This window comes from Lissotriton helveticus, chromosome 12, assembly GCF_964261635.1.
Source record: "Lissotriton helveticus chromosome 12, aLisHel1.1, whole genome shotgun sequence".
Taxonomy (NCBI): domain Eukaryota; kingdom Metazoa; phylum Chordata; class Amphibia; order Caudata; family Salamandridae; genus Lissotriton; species Lissotriton helveticus.
In genome coordinates this window covers 579,647,543-579,660,677 of record NC_136073.1, presented here as the reverse complement: position 1 = coordinate 579,660,677, position 13,135 = coordinate 579,647,543, and the positions used below count along the sequence as shown (strand labels likewise).

General features: G+C 47.4%; 1 protein-coding gene across 1 annotated transcript in view; it reads left to right on the top strand.

Annotated features, from left to right (window-relative positions):
* The window catches only part of LOC144798063 (uncharacterized), a 793,010-nt gene that overhangs the window by 520,582 nt on the left and 259,293 nt on the right, over window positions 1-13,135 (top strand). The window contains exon 13 of the mRNA XM_078668835.1: window positions 8,015-8,141. Coding sequence (XP_078524961.1) covers window positions 8,015-8,141 — 127 coding nt within the window. The remainder of the gene's footprint in view (window positions 1-8,014; window positions 8,142-13,135) is intronic.

Sequence of the window (13,135 nt, the reverse complement as noted above, 5' to 3'; positions counted from 1 at the left end):
TGCGCAGGCAGCCAAGAACACAAGCCTAAACGTGGCAGTTGCCCACAAAGTGCTGGGCAACTGGTGCAGGAAAGTTAGGACAACGTTGGAGCCTCGTGGGCTCAAGAACCACCACTGTGGCACTGCTGAGCCTCTCTGGGCTCTGGACAAGAACTGGGCACTCGAGCCTCTCGGGGCTCGCAAAGCAAATGGCACCCTCAGAGCCTCTCTCAGGCTCTCAAACGCGACTGCCGCCTCACTGGGCAGTGGGGTCCCTCACGGGGGACCCAGGATCAGCTGGAGAGCCTCTCGGGGCTCAACGAACACATGTGGGCACGTTGGAGTCCCTCTCTGGGGACTCGGAGCAAGGACAAATGCCCCCAAGAGCCTCGCAGGCTCACGAACAAAGAACTAGCCTCGAGCCTCTCAGGGCTCGCGAAACAAATGGCACTCTAAGAGCCTCTCTGGGCTCATAAATAGCTATGGCTGGGTGATGAGCCTCTCTCAGGGCTCACAGAACAAGGGTGCCGGCACTCAAGCCTCTCGGGACTCGCAAAGCGAGGAAATGCCCCCAGAGCCTCTTAGGCTCGTAAATCAATTTAGGGCGGGAGCCTCTCGGGGCTCGAATAACAAATATGCGGCCGGGGAGCCTCCTGGGCTCAAACAGATGTGGCCTGAGCCTCGCAAGGCTCGCAAACAGGAATGCCCCCAAGAGCCTCAACCGGCTCTTCACACTGACGGGGAGGGGCGGGCACCGGCAACGTGCCCCGACGCCCTCCTCCCCGATTCCGTACTGAGCCCCACTCACCGGCTGTCTCGCTGGCGGGATGGCTCCTCACAGGTGGCGCGGGGCTCCTCTCTCCTCACGGGGAGCCTCGGACACGGCCGGCTGCTTCTCTCCTTTCTGCTCGGCTGCGGGGGCGGGACTTCGGGTTCGCCTCTCCCGGGCCGTGAAGCAATTGGCTGGCTGACCCAGCACTTCCGGGTCGGCGCAGGCAGCGCGGCGGCCCGGCAGGGGCTGCACACACTCCTGGGCTGCGGCGGTGATCTCGGGGCAATGCCGGGTGGGCACCGGCTTTTAATTAAAGTATAAAGCGAGGTGGGCACTCGCTCGGCCAAAAAGCGGCAAAACTAGACGGGCAGATGCCGGGTGGGCACCGGCTGCACAAAAAGCGCTCCCAAGCGCTAGGCACCCAAAATGAAGCGCTTTCAAGCGCTAAAGGCAAGGGATCTTCAGGGCTCCCCAGCACTGAAGGACAGGACAGGGCTCCAGCAAGGGCTGGAGGCAGGCAGGAGGGCAAGGCTGGGCCCAGAGCCAGCACACTGGGTCTCCAGGCAGGGAGACAGTCCAAGTGGCGGTCCTCCTGGCCCCAGCAACAGCAGCAGCCCCCTCTGGCAGGATCCAAAAGCAGAACAACATTCATGGGGACACAGCCCCTTCTTATACTCATAACTCCTTTGTTAGGAGGTGCAGGGTGGGGGGAGACCAGTCACAGCTGGTCTTGGAGCACCCTTGATGACCCAACCACCCCTATCATTCACTGGGGAGGCTAGGGTCGTTAGACACACCACAGGGGGGCGGAGCCAGCATTGTGTGGGGAAAAACCCAGCCCATCAAGGAACCAGATGCAGCACTCCCCATCCATCAGCATGCTAATCTCACACTCACCACCGGGCAGACCCATCCAGACTTCCTGGAGCCTGGCATGCCAGCCAGCTCCAGCCAATCACGCTCCAGCACCCTTACTGCACACATACATCAATGTCTGGAAGTAGCACTTCCCAACTAGACACATACAAGCTGCACATACCATCGTGCAGCATTCACTCTCACGAGTTCATACATACCAAACTCGAGCCTGCACTCCCCACACATCAGGAACTAACATGGACACACACATTCCCCATGCATTCCTATGGGAGGGCAGGCCAGCCACACTACACGCACGCACTTTACCCTGGGACACAGGGAAAAAGTGCGCAGAGACCCAAAAATCACTAACACAGGGTCACAAATAAAAGCAAAAAGTCTAGGGGTGAACCTGCCATAAGGGCCAAGTCCAACAAGGCTTCTTAGGTGGGCAGTGATGGAGTGCCGGTAAGGCACCTTGCAAATCAGTCTAGCTGCTGCATTCTGTATCATTTGCAGTCTGCAAATAAGATATGCAGGGAGATCCAAGCACAGGCTGTTGGCATAGTCCAGATAGGATGTAATAAAGGCAAAAACCACCGTCCTCGTGCAGTCCCCGGGAGGAAGTGGAGAAATTTCCGCAAGATATGGAGTTTCCCGAAGCAGGAGGAAGAGACTTGCTGAATCTGGGAATTGCCAGAAAGGTCATTATCAAATCTGAAACCCATGTTTCTCACTGAGTCTACAGGCTCAGGAGGGGGGGTTCAATTCTTGAGGCCACCAAAGCCTAGAGGGTGGAATGGCATGTTGATTGAAGAATAGCACCTCAGTTTTTTCCCAGTTCTGTTTTAGACAATTTTGGGTTATCCCGGCCGAGATGTGAATTGGACAGCTTCTGAAGTTGATAAGACCAGCATCTCTGTGTTCTTTAAAAGAAAACAGTAGCTGGGTATCGTCAGCGTAGGAAATGACCTTCATCCCCAGGGATTTGATTAGAGCTGCAAGCGGGGAGAGATGCACATTGAACAGGAGAGGACTCCATGCCGAACCCCGGGGACCCCACAAACATGGGGCTTCTGGGTAGAGACAAAGGGACGTAAGAAAACTTCGTGTGTCCAGTTCTCCAGGAAGGACCGGATCCAGACGAGGGCCGTACCCTGAATTCCCAGAAGTTTTAGTCTCTAGGAGAATCGGATGGGCCACAGTGCCGAAGGCCGCAGACAGATCCAGCAGCACCAGCATTGCTGCGTTGCCCTGGTCAGTAGTTCCACCAACACTTCCTGCCACTTCTAGGAGTGCAGTCTCTGTGCTATAGCCACCTCTGAAGCTGGAGTGGGAGTCGTGCACTCGTTTGTTAGATTCCAAGAATTCCGATAGTCCAGAGTTAACTATCTGTTCAACGATCTTTGCCGCAGTAGGTAAAAGCAAAATGGGCCTGAGGTTTTTATACTCTGTAGGGTCAGATCAGAAACTACTGTGCCCAAGTCATCCTTGTGGCACCAGACTGCGCATGAAGTCTGGTGTCCCGAGCTACTGAGCATGGCCATCGATCCACCAATCAGGCTGCCCCTCAAGGCTTGATAAATCATAATGTTACTAGACCTGCAGGTCTAGTAACTTGAATATTCTAGTCGACCTAACTGTAATGTACTTGACCCGTGAGTGAACTGGTCTCAAATTGTATGATCCTAGACCAATATTTTATCTTATGAAGCTACCCTTTTCTTCATTATCACGAGAACAGCTTCAAATATTGATGTTCACTTTCTGCTGTACAAAAAGCTTTTTATTTTCTAGACTAAACTTTTGCTCCACGTATAATAAGAATCAAGCCTACATATAGGTTACACATGATCACGAGCTTGCCTCTTAGTTCACTAACCGCATTATCATCCGGGCAGGAGCAGAAATATTTACCAGTTCATGTTTAAAAACTCAATTTTCATAAATCTATTACTAAAGCATGTGGTCGTACAGTTATTTACAGATAGCACATTTTCAACTGAAATTGCCACAAAACATTCCCACTAATATGTAGTTTTAACTAATAAAACTGTATAGTGCATAAAGTGTTTGAAAATATTTTTGCTGAAATCTAATTTCCAATTTGCTTATCACCAAGTAAAGTGTTCTGAATTGTTTTGATACTGTAAAAATCTTTTTTTCACCACATAATTAAAAAAGTGTCTTCATAACTAGTGAAATATATTTGAATAGTTTACTTATTAACTATAGTATTATGTTAAGAAAAAAAGCCTGAAATCTTGCAGCCTTTCATTCCACATGCTTTACAGTGTTTGTCACACAGTTCACTTTACAAAATCTTCTAACTTCCGCCACAGAAAAGTAAATGACTTATGCTCTGTCTCTGAAAACTGAGCAAATGGGACCAGATGACACAATTTAAAGGCATCTTTATTGCTCATTCACTCTGTGAGCAAGCAGTAGCCCTCTTGTCTGCTCGCCAGAACGGGCAAGTAAGCCCTAAAAATAACACGTCCTTACTAAATCTGGCTCACCAAAGCGAGTGCATTTTTCGAGCCCTATACATTTGGGAGGATCTTATGTAACAGCAGCAGTGGAGGGTCCCCCACCTGAACTTAACTCTCCGCCTTCTTACGTGGAGATTGTGCAGCGGCAGTTGATAGCTTTTGACCTTCCTCCCGATGTCTACAATGTTATGCTGACAGCGAGTATTCCCGCCACCTAGACTGAATACGCCTGTCATTGGAAGCGATTTGTATCGTATTGTACAGAAAAGTCCACTGTCCCAGTTTCTGCCTCCCTTTGTGATATTTAGTTTTTTATTTTGATCTTATCCTTGCCCAGCAGGACTCTGCTTTGAGTATTCTGAAGGGTTATCTTTTGCTCTGTCTGCTTTCTTGCGGCTGCCTGGAAAGCCACTTTATTTAAATGCCTTACTGTAGGTAGGTTTTTCAATGGCCTTGCACATGTCTCAAAGCTCCGCCCCCCCCTTCCCCCCCCCCGGCCCCTTTTCCTTTTATTATGCCTCAGTGGGGCCTTAATTTGATCAAAGCAAAACCAAAGGAAATGATGGACGGAGCGTTGACAATACAAGCACTCACCCCCAGTCAACTGATCTGGGTTTAATCCATCACCATTCTTTAGCCCACTCTGCCACCCCAGTCTTAATTTGATCCTCACGTTCTTGATTTGTGCTCCTTTCGAGCCTCTTCACAATTGTCCCGCCAACTGTTTGTTTAAAACCGCCTTCCTCATGGCAATTGCATCTGCCAGGATGGTGAGCTAACTGCAGGCTGTCTCCCAAGCCTCCTTTTTTTCTAGGTTTACCCTGTCAAGCTGGTGCTTTGCACTAGAACCTCTTTCTTGCCAAAAGTGGTCACACCATTTCATGAGGGCCAATCTGTCACCTTCTCCACCTTCAGTGCCCCTCCACACCCTTCCAAAGAGGAGTGACTCCACCATCCGGACCCAAAAAAAAGTGTTGTTGTTCTACCTTGACCGCACACAAGCGTTCCAGGTGGACGACCAACTTAGCGGGGTATGTTGATGCGAAGAAAGGTCGGTCGGTCGGTGCAGTAGTGCACCTTCTCTGGATGGGACGTACTCTGCATGAAAATCTGTTTCCCATTGGCAAAGAAGCCGCCTCATGAATGCTTACGAGCTCATACCACCAGACCTAAAGCTGCAACCACTGCAGAGCCGTGGTTCACGGCTATAGAGAACGGTCCAGAAATCCTTGTTCTGGATGGAAGTGCCTCTTGAGTATATTAGTGATGGAGGAACTGCGCTCGAGGCTCTGCGGAGGCCTGGCCCTGGATATCCGTCAGTCTATCAGGAATGTCTGCATTGCTGCAGACCCTCCTCTGGGGATGGTATTGTTTGGTGTATTAATAGTTAAGGAATCTGCGGCTAGAACACTATCAGATGAACAAGTTACTTACCTTCAACAATGCCTTATCTGGTAGAGACCATATCTAGTCACAGATTCCTTACTGACCCAACTATCCTCCCGGCTCTGCGGACCGATTGCTAGGGTCAGGACTGATCACTTAAGTCCTAGTTTGGATACACCAGTGTCGGGGCACTTTCTGGGTCCGTTCTTATGGTGTTGAAAGTCGTGATAAAGTAGGAAGTCTGTGTGCCTAGGAGGTGCCTATATAGGTGCCGCCACCGTCTGACAGGGCTCTCAACTATGCCACCTACCGGTGTGCAGGGCTACTGCTAAAAAAATCAGCTGGATCCAGTCTTGTTCCTGGGAAATTCAAAGATAAAGAATCTGCAGCTAGATATAGTGTCTACCAGATAAGGTGTTACCGAAGGTAAGTAACTTGTTTTTCACAATCTAGATAGACCATCTATCAATGGCCATTTATAAAGAGCACAGCTACCTCGACAGAGGTGTCCTGGCGCTGAAAAAACGAATTAGAGACTGAAGCTCCTACATATTACTGTTTTGTTCTGGCGGGAAACGTAAATATTTCCTGATAAATTTAATTTTTCCAAAACAGGCTGCAGAGATTTGCTTGACTTGTGTCGTGAGGGTGAGCTCCTTCTCCCACCGAACTCCAAGATTTCTAACAGCGACCTTAGGGATGGGTGGGGGGCCTCAACTCCCTTGGCCACCAGAAGCACAACACCGAGGAGGTGCTTGACTGAAAAAGAAGACCTCAGTTTTGTCTGCATTGTTTCAATTTTTTTTCGTTCATCCAGCTTGCAATGTCCTTCAGGAATTCTTTAAATATATAAAATGCTGCTGTGGGTGCTCTTTAACCGCTAGCGGGTTTTCCCGCTGTGCGCTGAATTTTGAAAAACGCGCGATTTGTGACAAAGCCAGCTCGTCATCCGTGTAGCGCAGGTAACGCCCATGACGAGCTGGCTTTGTTATCCGCATCGAAGGGGTTAAAAGAACACAAATTGAGTGTCATCCGCATAGGAAACTACATTCACACCCCCAAGCGGAAATGAGAGCCGCCAGCAGGGCAAGGTAGATAAAGAGCAGCAGGCTTAAGGCAGAACCCTGAGGTACTCCGCATATAAGTAGTTTGACTGACGAGGAGAAAGGGCAAAGGAAGACCTGCTGACCACGGTCTTCAAGAAATGACCGGTTCCAATCAAGTGCCACCCCCTGCAAGCTGATGTTTCAATCTTTCCAACAGAATTGAATGCGACATCGTATCGAATGCGCTGAAGGTCCAACAGCACTAACGTGGCAGCTGAGACGCCATCTACTGTCTTTCTCACCAAATCGGCTTCTTCTACCAAAGCTGTTTCTGAGCTGTAGCCTGACCATAAGCCTGACTGGAAGTCCTGTAGGAGACCGTTGGCTTCTACAAAGTCGGCTAGTTGTCGCCGAGCCAATTTCTATAGGACCGGTCCGGATAGCAGGGAAATATGTCTAAAATTGCGAAGTACTTCGGGATCAGCATTAGGTTTCTTCAACATTGGTAACAGATAAACCTGTTTCCAAGTGGCTAGAAAAATTAGTTGTGAACAACACTTTCTAGATTTGGTTTAGTACGGGATTAAGCCACAATAGTGGTTTAGGGTCCGAATGCAGGAAGGGGACAGGGGTACAGGACTCTCGAGGTGAGCAACAATAAGACATTCCGGAGCGGTCTTTTATTCAGTTAGTAGTGCCTTTGATAGGGCTTTTCTATATTATGGTTGTCCAAGGGGGAGGTGTTGATAATACAGGTAGGTTTTTTGTTTCTTTTTGAATAAATCTTAAGAAGTAATTGTCCTCGTGTGTAGTAGGATTGAGTTCCATATCTTGTGGAAGTTGACCAAAAAGGAATCCTCTATTTATTTATTTTTAGGACAAGGATTACTCAAATTTGTCTGTCGTTTGCGGGCTCAAAACCTGCCAACTGTAAAATTGACCTGTTCTACTAGAGATAGTAGGGCCTTACGCGAAGCTGCATATTATGCAAGAATTGAATGGTACGTTTCCTATGTGAGAAGGTTGAAAGAAGTTGTTGGCATTTCTCACCTCATTGGTGTTTTTTTCTCGATTTATCAACCTTTGAAGAGATTGTAAGGCTGGTTTGTAGCAGTTATTGCTGCTTTTTCTTTGGTGCTTAATGTTGCACGCTCCTGCATTGGCTGACATGTCTGTGGTTGTATTCGATGTTTGGTGGTTTGCTTCATGAACTGTCTTGTCACTTGTGGTTAATAACCTCATGGGAGTTTTGCAGTTTATTCCAGTTTGGAACTTGTTGCTGGTGGTCTGCCTCAAGAATTGCCTTATTTCTTATCATTTATAGCTTTAAAGATATTTTTAATGGGGTTTGTTGCTTTGGATTTACCCAAAGCTCATGAGCTAATCTAGCATGATGTTGGTTGATATTTCTCATGGCTAACTTGCTCATAGAGACCGTGCTCGTTCTTAAACTCTCGTCCTTTTTTTTTTTTTCTTTTCAGGAAAACCTAGTCACTACTTCCTGTTACTGATTCGCTTTGGATCTCATTACATAGTGGCCACACCCCTTGCCAGCGTACAAGATGCACTTAGTGGAGATGCCATCATTTTCCCTACTTCAGTAACACTGTAAGTTGTTTCTGTCTAGATGGAAATGCTTTGGATCCTCTTTAATTACATGGCAAATGTTGACAGTGAAAAAGATTGTTAAACGAGTAACTCCAAGTCCCTGCTTTTTAGGTCGAGCATTGAGCAAGTGTGCATGCACTGCTCTGTGAGGCTTTTTGTAGAGGAGCAGGTGAATAGAAGCTCAACCCATATTTGCTATTGGCTTTAGTCATTGTCCTAAATGCTCAATTGATTTGTTAGTCTATTGTACACAATAGCTTTAATTTCTCTTGTGCTGAGGGCTTTAAATGAGAGCCCAAATTGATACATATACATTTATTTGGAGTGCTGTAATTAGAATTTCAACTTTCAATTGTCAATGTGGCATGCACATCCCGTGTTTGCCTATAGCACCTTGGGGTAGTAGGTGCCTTGAACTTCTTTAGCACCCAAGAGATACTGTCTTGACTGTTCCTATATATATCGTGTACTATGTGCATATACACTAATATTGTGCTTTAAAGAATTGTGCGGACGTTTCCTTCGGGAACACTACTACCTAAAAATCTCGTTGGATTGTCCTAAATGCTGTCTTCTGATTCGTCAACAGGCTTCTTAGTCCATCCTTAGTTTCGCCTCTTCATTTGTCACCTCCCATGGTGACTTACCCCTTTCTTCAGTTGTTACATGGTACTGTTAGACTGTGAGCACTATTTTCTATAATGAGGTTCTCCTACTGCAGGCACGACGTGCTTTGGTGCCTTCTAATCCACCACCACCCCCCTCGCCCTCCCGCTGTCTGTGCCGTCTCGCCCTCCTGTTGTCTGTGCCGTCTCGCCCTCCCATTGTCCGTGCCTTCTATCCACCCACTCTCTTGTTGTCCGTGCCTTCTATCCCCCACCCTCTTGTTGTCCGTGCATTCTCCAACCGCCATCCAGCCCTTCCGTTGTCCTTGCCTTTCAGCCCTCCCACACCCTCCCTCCCGTTGTGATGCCTACCATTTGCAATGCAATAGGTCTTGCGTAAATGCAAGACCTTTTACATTGCAAATGCTTGTTCTTTATTTCCAATGCCTCCGTCCCACCGTCCCCCCGCCCCTTCCTTCAAACCAGCCCACCCTAAGTATCTAGCTAAATGTCATACCCTAGACTCATAACTTTGGTGATAATATACCTTCTAATGCAGCAATTGTATTGCATTGGAATTGCGTTTACGTAGTTCTTATTACCCCTGACGAGGTGTTGATTCGCATTTTTTGACGAGAGGAGTATCATATTACATTGAAGAGAAATATTGGAACAAACTCTTCCCCTCCTCTTCCATCACCACCTTCGCCTTAGTCTCTACCTGGGCCAACTTTACCTGAGCACGCTCACCATCACATATACCTGACAATCAGGGTGAGGGGGAAGATGGTCCGCCAGGACCTATAGATGAGTGGGATGACTAAAACACTGACTCGCCTATAGACCATGATCCTGACCTATATCCTACCAGTCCCTCCCCACCAGACGACCGTGTAGGCTATATTTAATTGCTTGGCAGGGCTGCCAATGACCATGGGGTCCAGCTTCATAAAGAGTCAACTTCAGGCCTCTGTAAATCCATAGTAAATGGTACCTAGGGCATTGAAAGAGAAAAATGTCCCCTAGGAACCACTCATCAAGGTCATGCCACTGCAGCTTGCATTCCTTGGTGCAGTGAAAAATGGCAGTCAACATGGCCCACTGCGTGGGCCATGCAAACCAGAACTGCCTAAGGTGTGGGTAAGTCACCCATCTAGCAGGCCTTACAAGCACTAAAGCAGGGTTCACTTATCACGTGTGGGCATATCTGCATGAACAGATATACCCCTACAATATTTAGGTTTATTCCGTAATATTGTAAGTGCCAGGGACGCATTAGAGGCCAAGGGCAGGAAACTTGACAACTCGAGTTCCCCAGCATCATGATGGCTTCACTGAACCCAGGAGTGTTTGGTACCAAACAGTTTGTCTAAATAAACCCAAGAGGTGCCCTGTGAAAACAGGAAGCTGTAGAATGCTATCTTGTGGAAAATGTTCTCAGGGAAGTGCAGGGATAGACTCCTTCCACTCCATGAGAAAGATTCTTCATCATATGACCGCCCATGAAGGGTACCCTGATTGAGGACTTTGCATTTATTAGTCAGGAGTATAGGATTAGATTCAGCGAGGCACGAAAAACCCAGTCAGGCCTGCGTCGAATTTGTAGATTATTCAGTGAAATCACTAGGTGGTTAGTTAGATGGTAATGATGTACATGACTTTCCCGGGCTTTATCACTTGACAATGACGGATCTTCTTTTAAATAATTGTCACCAAGAGAAACTACATCAATTCTGGTATACCTAGGTCCATGTTCTCAAGAAGTGGGGAAGAAATCAGACCACTGGGTGTAGACGAGGCTGACCAAGACTACCGCTGGTCGGGAAGACTAAAAGATTCTTTGTCTGCCTCCCCTGTTCCAGCCTGACTTTCCGGTTTGCCCTGATCTACTTTCCCCTTGCCATTTCTTTCTAATGTTCATTCTATGCTCGTGTATCTACATTATACTGTTCCCCTTCTATGTTATGCGATGCTCCAGCAACAGATTTAACTTTGTAAACATGTTCTGAAACAATGTCCGTTCTCATGTAAAGCGCTCTGATACCTCCGGGTCTAGCCAGCGCTATATAAAACTGTTCCAATACAAAAAAAATCCCTTGAAGAGAATTTCTTTTTTGAAACATTGAACAGCACACAAGTCAACACATGTTACCCATGCTGAAAGGAATGACCAGGCATGTGGACGACATATTTAAAGATCCTGTCAAGGCACATATCCTTACCCCTAGGTTGGATAAAAAATACAAGCCTGCACCATCTGATCCAGTCTACATAAAAGGACAATTACCCTTACTCGTTGGTAGTTTCCAATGCATGCAAAAGGACAAACTCCCAAACTACTGGAGACGCTCCACCCCAGATAAGGAGTCAAAGTTTCAAGCTTCAGGGAAAAGGGTAGCCTCCCAGGCAGCTAACATCTGGCACATATCTAATACACAAGCGTCGGTAGCCAGATATGACCGTGCGTGTTGGGATGAAATGGAACAACTCATCCGGTTTCTACCCCAAGAACATAAATCTAAACCCAAGCCCTGGTATGTGTGGGGCAGTTAATTTCAAACAATAACATTAGGTGCTCCCTTCATGCTGCTGACACATCTGCCAGAGTGTTAAACACCAGTGTCCTTTTTAAGAAGACATGCCTGGCTACGCATATCAAGGTTCAGTCCTCCATATTGAACACACCTTTTGATAAAGAACACCTTTTTGGGCCAGTGGTAGATTCTTCACTTGAGAAGATGAAAAAAGATACTGAAGTGGATAAATCTATGGGAGCCCTTCAGTCTACATAAGACCCTGGTTTCTTTCGGTGCTCTTTCTATCAGGCAGGGACCCCAAATACTTCCTCAGAAACTGCATCCACCTGTAAGGACAATAACCAACCCTCAGGCTCAAATTACTTCAGAGGGGGTTGCCGAGAGAGCAAAAGCAGAGGTAGAGGTTCTAACACACGTACCTCCCCCTCCAATACAAAGCAGAGACTTGCCCATAGTGCCCCCCCCCCCCCCCTCCCGGGACCACTTAACACCTGTTTGGGGGGCCTGTCATAATTCCTACCAAAGTGGCAGTCAATAACAGACAAGTGGGTTCTACAAATTATCTATTCTGTTTACTGCCTGGAGTTCATCAACACTCCTCCATACATTCCACGAAAGTGACACAAACTTTCAACGGATCACCCACACCTCCTCAAACAAGAGGTACACTCCCTTCTACTAAAAGGAGCTAGAGAGCCCGTACCACCACAACATTAAGGGTTGAGCGTGTATTCCTTTTACTTCCTAATTTCCAAAAAGGACGGCTCTCTCGGACCAATATTAGATCTCAGGGAAATACATTTTCAGATAGTCAGACTATTTCCACATGTTAACACTCCAACAGGTAGTACCTCTTTTGCAAAAGGGTGAATTTCTGTCTACTCTAGACTTGAAGGACGCCAACTTTCATATTCCAATCAGCGCAAATTTCTCAGGTTTCTGGTAGCAGGTCAACATTACCAATTCAAGGTACTCCCATTCGGAGAGACCCTTGCCCTCAGAGTCTTCACAAAGTGTCTGGTAGCTGCTCATCTGAGAAGACAAAGCACCCATGTCTTCCCATACCTGGACGAGTGGCTCATCAAAGTCGGGGCGTATCAACAATGCCTCAAGCATACTTCCGTAAACATTCAGTTACTTCACCAACTGGGGTTTACAGTCAATGTGTTAAAATCACATCTTCAGCCAGCCAGAACTCCGAACTACCTAGGAGCCACTTTAGATACTCAAAGGGCTCTGGCGTTTCCCAACGCAACCAGAATTCGAAACATTCGGGTGTTAAATCTCCAGTTTCAAGCCAATCCATCACTTCCAGCTCGCCTTTTTATGCTGTTGGGAATGATGGCGTCTTGCATCATGATCGTTCCCCATGCCTGGCTGCACATGTGTCCACTACAAGAATGCTTTGCCAGTCCGTGGAACCAGTCACACGGTCTGTTAACCGATCTAATGTTGGTAAGCGGCCATACTCCTCGCTCTCTGCTGAAACACACAAAATTTGTCAAAAGGACCGCCGTTCATAGACCCGGTTCCACAGACTGTATTAACAGCAGACGTGTCCCTAACTGGCAGGGAGCTCATCTTCAACAACTCACAGTGCAAGGTCTGTGGAGCCACCAGCAAAGGTTGCTCCACAGCAATCATTTGGAGCAGATGGCAATCTTTCTATTGCTCAAAGCCTTTCAAGATCACCTGTCTTGCAAAGCTGTTGTGGTACGAACCGACTACATGACAGCTATGTATTACATACAGAAACAGCGGGGGTGGGGACTCACTCCAACTGTCCCACTTAGCCCAAGACATCTGGAGGTGGGGCTATTCACCACAATATCTATCTCCTAGCTGACCACCT